We start from the raw sequence: 7,718 nt of genomic DNA, 5'->3' as shown, positions 1-7,718 counted from the left end.
CCCCCCCCCCCCCAATCCGCTGTATAGACCCTCTGGGATTGGATCTGCCCAGGCACTGGCAATTGATCTGCCGTGGGATTATCTTCTCCATCCCCTGTCACCCACTGTCCTTCAGTGGGGAAAAACTCTGGCCCCCAAATCCTGGTGACTGCCTTACCGTAGAGCCCACTTCAGGTATTGACCTGCATGGATTGTGGGGCCTCCTTTTTGCATGGTCAAGAGCTGTTAATCCGTAAGGAAGGCATCCCAGGCACTGGTACCATGCTGCCTGGGGCAGAGTCCCAAATCTAGAGACTGACCTACCTGGGGAGTCTCATCTTGTGAGTAAGAACTGGCCCGCCCCCTGTCCAGACTCTTATCCCCTTTGGTAAGGGATTTTCCTTTCTTGGTCCCCTCTTCCTTTATATTCACACTGACTGAAATCCCTATTTGGTCAACTTGCCCCAGAATTTAAACCCTTCCCATGCCCCCTCCCACTGACTCTTTTAATAAGGTGCAGACTCTAGGGATTCATCTATGATCCAGAATCCCTTGATTCTTTAACAGAGGTGTGGAGGAAGTGGAACCAACCTGCTTCTCCTTCCTTCCACTTCCTGACAGGCCAGAGTTGTGCCTGCTCCTCTAGATGCTTTTTGTCCCAAGCCACTGGACCCCTCTTCCACAGTCTCCCCATTTGAGTTGCTTCTGCAGGCCAGGCCTGTGCCTTGCTTGCTGCCAAGCTAGTTTGCTGGTGCTCTTAGGCCTGAGCCTCTTGGAGGTTTGTTTCTGCTTCTGGGAAGTAGTGGAGTTGCTAGGTAGATGCTTAAGTGAAGATTTTCAAATGTGATTAGTCATTTTTGGGCCTCAAATTTTCTATGCTAAATTTGACACCTTAAAATGGCCTGAATTTCCAAAAGTGCTGAGTTATACACCTTCTGATAATTGGAGCTGTTAAAGTGGCTCAGATTGGTAACCCAAATCACTAGTAAGGTCTGAAAATCTTGACCTAAAGCTCATTACCTACTTTAGCTGAAGAATGCTGTGTAATAGGTGAAGGAGTTGTTGTTTGGGAAACATGCAGGTCTAATCTAAATTGGTTAGAAAAGGTATTTAAATGCCATTTGTTTAGGGGGTAGGGAATACCTCAAACTGGTTGAAGGGCAACAGGAAGCCATTTTTTTTCTTCTTTATCCCCTTCTAAAGACACTTGGCTCTTCTCCCCATGCTTCAATGCAGTTGAAGACTGAAGGAGTCTGAAGGGAGCTGTTATGTAGACAAGGCTAAATTGAATTGTATTGGCTTTTTTGCCTGAAACTAGGTACCAGTTGTACAGGGCACAGTGTGTGTGCAGTCCCTGGTATCTGCCAATGTTTGTCACCATGTCTTGAAGACCTCTTAGCACCGTTACATATGGTGCTTAACATTATGGTGACTGTCTGGAGCTAGGACTCCTCACTGGTGGGGAAATTTTTCAGCAGAAATATTAGTTGAGACACCCCCTTTAAGGTGATGGGGCTCTGTGTGAAATGAAGTTTTGATGTGATAGTTCTTGGATTTCAGTGTTTATGGTTTAACAAGTAAACACACAATAGTTTTGGGCTATGTCATCTATTTAACCTTTGAGGGGATTTTGAAGAGAAAACAAATGTATGAGTTGGTGAAAACATGACAGTGAGTTAGCTAGAGCTATTATAATGTAGTTCTGTTTGGGATAAAAACAATTTCTCTTTCTCTTCACCCCCCCCCCCCCATTACTCTTATTCCTATGATCAGAGTAACAAGACTCTGCCAAAGGGCCCTCTGTACAACTGGAAAATTCTCTGCTAGCTGTATTGATTTATCATTTTCTCATAAAAAATGCTTCATATGTAGTAAATTGCCTCTTTCCCTGCAGACCCCTTTGCTGATGCAACTAAGGGTGACGACTTACTCCCGGCAGGGACTGAGGATTACATTCATATAAGGATCCAGCAACGAAACGGCAGGAAGACGTTAACTACTGTTCAGGGAATTGCAGATGATTATGACAAAAAAAAACTTGTGAAAGCTTTCAAAAAGGTAAAGCTGCTAGCTTGATGTGGAAATGGGAACGCAATGCCAATTTGTGAAAATAGAGTATTTTACTTTGACTTTTGGCTACGTGTCTGCTTCATTTTCACATTTGGCTAAGCCGGAAGGGAACAGTTTGTCAAAACTGTATAAAATAATTACCTTTGTTCAAGGGACAATACAGTATTCTTGAAACGAACAATTTTTTTTACAAATGTTAGTCTCTTAAAACTTGTTCTCAGTAATCTAGTTAATTTCCACAAGTGTCTGCCATTTTTGTTGATTTGGCAGATATAAATCAATGACATGAGTGTTGCTTTTAACTTCATGGTACTGCAATTTTTGATTTGCAGTGAGTGTCTTGTCTCCAGTGAAACTCTTAAGAAACATGGAAACTAGTGGCAAATTGGACAGGCAAATCTTACTGTGCTTGACTTTCCATCTTTTGCTTTTAAGTGTTTTGTTTGGTTGGGGGCGGGAGGGGCTGCAGCTTGCCAGCTTACAGTTTTTTGTGTGTCTAATGCTGCTGTCCTGGTGTCACCAAGTAGCTTCCATACTGTTTTTAAAAATAAGAATAGTGTCGTTTTAACCATGTTTGTCTTTCTGTCTTTTTGTTGATAACCAACTTATTTATAACCTTCAATATTTATCTTGCGCAGCTTCTGTTAAAGTAAACTGTAATGAAGCTTACTATGCTTTACAGTGTACATGAGATGTCTTACAATATGAATGTTTTTCTAGAAATTTGCTTGTAATGGTACTGTGATTGAGCATCCTGAGTACGGTGAAGTTATCCAGCTTCAAGGTGACCAGAGAAAGAACATTTGCCAATTCCTCTTAGAGGTGAGTGACTACAGACAGACCACTAGCAGTATTTTAGATCTCTCTCTGAAACTGATAAAGACCTTAATTGTTAAAGGTATCATATTAATTTATTTCTTTACATTTAACCAGTTTTTGAACCTTTAATACAGCTCTTAATACACTGACCTGAAAGGACAAAACCAGATGCTTGCAGTACATAAGAACGGCCATACTGGGTCTGACCAAAGGTCCATCTAGCCCAGTATCCTGTCTTCCGACAGTGGCCAATGCCAGGTGCCCCAGAAGGAATGAACAAAACAGGTAATCAAGTGATCCATCCCCTGTTGCCCATTCCCAGCTTCTGGCAGACAGAAGCTAGGGACACCATCCCTGCCCATCCTGGCTAATAGCCATTGATGGACCTGTCCTCCATGAATTTATCTAGATCTTTATTTGAACCCGTTATAAACTTGGCGTTCACCAAGTCTGGCAAAGAGTTCGCCAGACTGACTGTGCGTTGTGTGAAAAGATACTTCTTTTGTTTGTTTTATATCTGCTGCCTATTAATTTCATTTGGTGACCCCTAGTTCTTGTGTTGAGAGAGTAAATAACACTTATTTACTTTCTCCACACCAGTCATGATTTTTATAGACCCTTAGTCGTCTCTTTTACAAGCTGAAAAGTCCCAGTCTTATTAATCTCTCCTCATATGGCAGCCGTTTTATACCCCTAATCATTTTTGTTTCCCTTTTCTGAACCTTTTCCAATTCTAATATATCTTTCTTGAGATGGGGCGACCACATCTGCTGGCAGTATTCAAGATGTGGGCATGCCATGGATTTATAGAGAGGCAATATGATATTTTCTGTCTTATTATCTATCTCTTTCTTAATGATTCCCAACATCCCGTTCGCTTTTTTGACTGCTGCGGCACATAGAGTGGATGTTTTCTGAGAACTATCCACAATGACTCCAAGATCTTTCTTGCGTGGTAACAGCCAATTTAGATCCCATCATTTTATATGTATAGTTGGGATTATGTTTTCCAGTGTACGTTACTTTACATTTATCAACACTGAATTTCATCTGCCATTTTGTTGCCCAGTTCACCCAGATTTGTGACATCCTTTTGGAGCTCTTCGCAGTCTGCCTGGGACTTAACTATCTTGAGTAGTTTTATATCACCTGCAAGTTTTGTCACCTTGCTGTTTACTTGTTTTTCCAGATCATTTATGAATATGTTGAATAGGACTAGGCCCAGTACAGACCCTTGGGAGACACCACTATTTACCTCTCTCTATTCTGAAAACTGACCATTTATTCCTACCCTTTGTTTCCTATCTTTTAACCAGTTACCGATCTATGAGAGAACTTTCCCTATTATCTCATGACAGCTTTCTTTGCTTAAGAGCCTTTGGTGGGGGACCTTGTCAATAGCTTTCTGAAAATCTAAGTACACTGTATCCACTGGATCCTCCTTGTCCACATGCTTGTTGACCCCCTCAAAGAATTCTAGTAGGTTGGTGAGGCATGATTTCCATTTACAAAAACCATGTTGATTGTTCCCCAACAAACTATATTCATCTGTGTCTCCGACAATTTTGTTTACTATAGTTTCAACCAGCTTGCCCAGTTCTGAAGTCAGGCTTACCAGCCTGTAATTGCCAGGATCACCTCTGGAGCCCTTTTTAAAAATTGACGTCACATTAGCTATCCTCAAGTCATTTGGTACAGAAGCTGATTTAAATGATAAGTTACAGACTACGGTTAGTACTTCTGCAATTTCACATTTGAGTTCCTTCAGAACTCTTGGGTGAATACCACCTGGTCCTGGTGACTTATTGCTGTTTAGTTTATCAATGTGTTCCAAAATCTCCTGTAATGACACCTCAATCTGGGACAGTTCCTCAGATTTGTCACCTAAAAAGAATGGCTCGGGTTTGGGAATCTCCTTCACATTCTCAGCTGTGAAGACCGATGCAAAGAATCCATTTAGTTTCTCTTCAATGGCCTTATCCTTGTGTGCTCCTTTAGCATCTCGATCGTCCAGTGGCCCCACTGGTTGCTTAGCAGGCTTCCTGCTTCTGAGGTTCTACCTTTGTTTTGTGATTGTGTAGTAGTGTATTGTGATAATCAGGGTGATAAACATGTACAAGTCTAAAATGTTTCTAAATGTTCTTGCACCTCTCTATTGAATTAACAATTCCCATTCTTTGGGGAAACAAAGTTTGGAGTTTTGCCTCTTGTTGTAAAAGCCAAAATATGTCTGACAAATATAACTGATACTGAACAGGTGCTGTGGGGTGGGGGGAAAATAGCTAATATCCTTTGTCTTGTCATAAGAATACTCAGCTGTAGCTGCTGTTTGAAGCCGTGTTATCAGTTGGGTTTTTTAAAGCAGTTCAGATCGAAAGGATAAATGGAAAAGACTAAAAGATTGAGATGTTCTATGTTGTTTCTAGTAACCAGGTTCCTAAATAAAAATTTTAAGGCATATAATTCTTTGGGGCAAACTTCTGGAGATAATTCTCTTAACATTTGACTCTGGAACCTGGAAAACAGCCAGTAATCCTGTATTGTACCTGTTGATGCACATGGAGTCCCTTGTCACTCCTAATGACTGCTAGATCTTCTCTCTTGATGTAATGTTATGGCCACTCCGCAGTACAGAAGCTTTACTGAAATGTGTTTCCCTTTTGCAGGTTGGCATCGTCAAGGAGGAACAGCTGAAAGTTCATGGTTTTTAAAATGTGTATAATCACATGAAGAATTCTGCAGTTTTTGTTCATACTCACGCTGGCTAAACTGTGAAATATGAGTCTTTTCAGTAAATGGACTTCCCACTTACCTAAGCATTTAAAGATTTATTCACATTTGCATGATTACAGAAAACATGTGGTGTGTAGACTAGAAACACACAAAAAAATTGCAGTAAGATGGTAATGAAGACCTTTGTGAATTTTTAACACATTTCCAATGGAAATGTTTTAGTGCTGATTGTTGAGTTTATTACTTTTCACCTGACTTAAATGTTTTTGTTGTATTAAAACCATGTATGTTGCAGCTTAAAAATTAAGTCTCTTTGTATGTTTCTTTGAGTATTTGGAACGCTTAGTCAAGCAACAATCCTGATTTAGTGTGATTAAAACAGCTCTGTGGCAAGTTTAGTTTACTGAATACCAACTAAACTGAGGTCTGCATAATGAAGTGTTACTTTTGATTTTAATTAGCTAAGATAAATTAGGACTTTACAATCTCTTCTGAGTTGGTGCATTTGAATACCAATATTAAGAACTGGATCTTCACTAGGTTAAAATCTAAGATAATCAGTAAATTCTGAAATGCTAGTCTTACAGTCAAGAGGACTTTTGCAAGCAGTACTGATTTCTTAGAGGACCTTGGCTATTGTACTTCATATCTAGGTTTTCTATTACACACTGCCATTATCTTCAGCACCAAAAAAGTTTAAAAGAAATGCATAGGATCTTCTCTTCCCTTCTTCCAAATGGAGGGAGAATGTTTTGAGATGGCTTCTACCACAGCTGTGCCCTTGAAGTTTAGTTCCTTATCTAGGATAGTGGTTATTTCAGAAAGTTGGCTTAGGTAACTTTTCTATCAAAAAACTCATTCTATTTTGTTTGAAACAATTAATGTTTTTATTAAGCTGGCCTTCTAGTTTCCATTAAAGGGACTTCCATCTCTAGGCCATATCTGTTCATAGAAAAAAATTAAATGTTTCCTATTACTGAAGTATGCAAAGATCCCTTCCTTTTTTGGGAAGGGCATGGATAACTTCTGAATAGGTACCTCGGCTATGTTGAATCAGGAAATTACAAAACCGCTGCCGTAGCTGAGGTCATTAAATGACTTTTGTTCTCCAACATCCCATCTCCCCACCAAATATTACCCCCTTCTCCCCAAAAAAATTTTTTGTACTGGTTTATGCTTCCATGTACAAACATTAGGATTAACAGGAACTGACTGAGTAGTAAATACAGTTTGTGGGAGCTGCAGAGCTATACCAAATACTCATAATGGCTGTTTGCTACTTACCTAAAGGGCTTGACTTACTAAACATTGGATTGGTGCAGCTTTGGTGTAACCCCCTTCCACCAGCCTACATCAGATATGATCCTGCAGTTATGGGGCTAATAAGTAGGATCAGGGAGCCGCATTCTGTAGCTAAATAATAGTTTTGAATTACGTTGGCTATTGCTTGTGTGTATGGGGGGGCATCCCATTTTTACTGGTATAGCTTGTTTCATGCGGGGGGTGGTGCATTTACTCACTGGGTACAAAGCACAGATTGTTCGAGTCTAGCCGCTTCTATGCCTACTGTAGACATGGGCTTAGATTGTAAAGAATGATTAGCAAACCAGAAAGCCATGTGACATTCCCCAGGGAACAATCTAGACTATTGAACAGCTGTGTCCCGTTAATTCTCCAACGTGGGGTACCTTTTACACTGCTACACTGAGAGCAACCATGCCTGGTCTGCTCACACACAGCCTCTAGCATGTAAATTACTTCCAGCTGTGTTCTGAGTGCTCTAGCCAGCCATTCCTGAATTATAGTACAGCATTACACCAGCAAATTCCCAGTTCCAGACTTGTCCCTAGAAATGTTCATCTTGTGCTGCCCAGCTCTTGCCTTTTGGACAATACAAGCTCATAGTCTCGTTTTTGTAATAGAAAAGGATATGCACAAACCCTGTTAACCCAAATGGAAGTTTCAAAACACTGGTTTAGATCAAACAAGTTTATTAACTGCAGAAAGATTTTTAAGTGATTACAAGTAATTAGGCATAAGTCAGAATTTGGTTACAAGAAAATAAAAGGTAAAATGCAACTAACATCTAACTAAAGCTAAGTGAATTCAAAACACAT

At 40.2% G+C, this 7,718-nt stretch overlaps 1 protein-coding gene across 3 annotated transcripts in view; it reads left to right on the top strand.

Moving 5' to 3' along the window:
* The window catches only part of LOC112119302 (eukaryotic translation initiation factor 1b), a 6,606-nt gene extending 696 nt beyond the window's left edge, over positions 1-5,910 (top strand). The window contains exons 2-4 of one of the 3 annotated variants that reach the window (XM_024217908.3): positions 1,874-2,037; positions 2,770-2,871; positions 5,535-5,910. In XM_024217908.3, the coding sequence (XP_024073676.1) occupies positions 1,874-2,037; positions 2,770-2,871; positions 5,535-5,579 (311 nt within the window). In that variant the 3' untranslated portion in view covers positions 5,580-5,910. Of the gene's footprint in view, positions 1-1,873; positions 2,038-2,769; positions 2,872-2,982; positions 3,122-5,534 lie in introns of those variants that run through there. The other 2 variants (XM_024217909.3, XM_024217910.3) reach the window with 2 other exon arrangements.
* The last annotated feature ends 1,808 nt before the right edge of the window (positions 5,911-7,718 follow it).

The sequence above is a fragment of the Terrapene carolina genome, unplaced genomic scaffold (genome assembly GCF_002925995.2).
Source record: "Terrapene carolina triunguis isolate 2854851 unplaced genomic scaffold, T_m_triunguis-2.0 Scaffold34021, whole genome shotgun sequence".
NCBI lineage: Eukaryota > Metazoa > Chordata > Testudines > Emydidae > Terrapene > Terrapene triunguis.
This window is presented reverse-complemented; position numbering and strand designations above follow the sequence as displayed.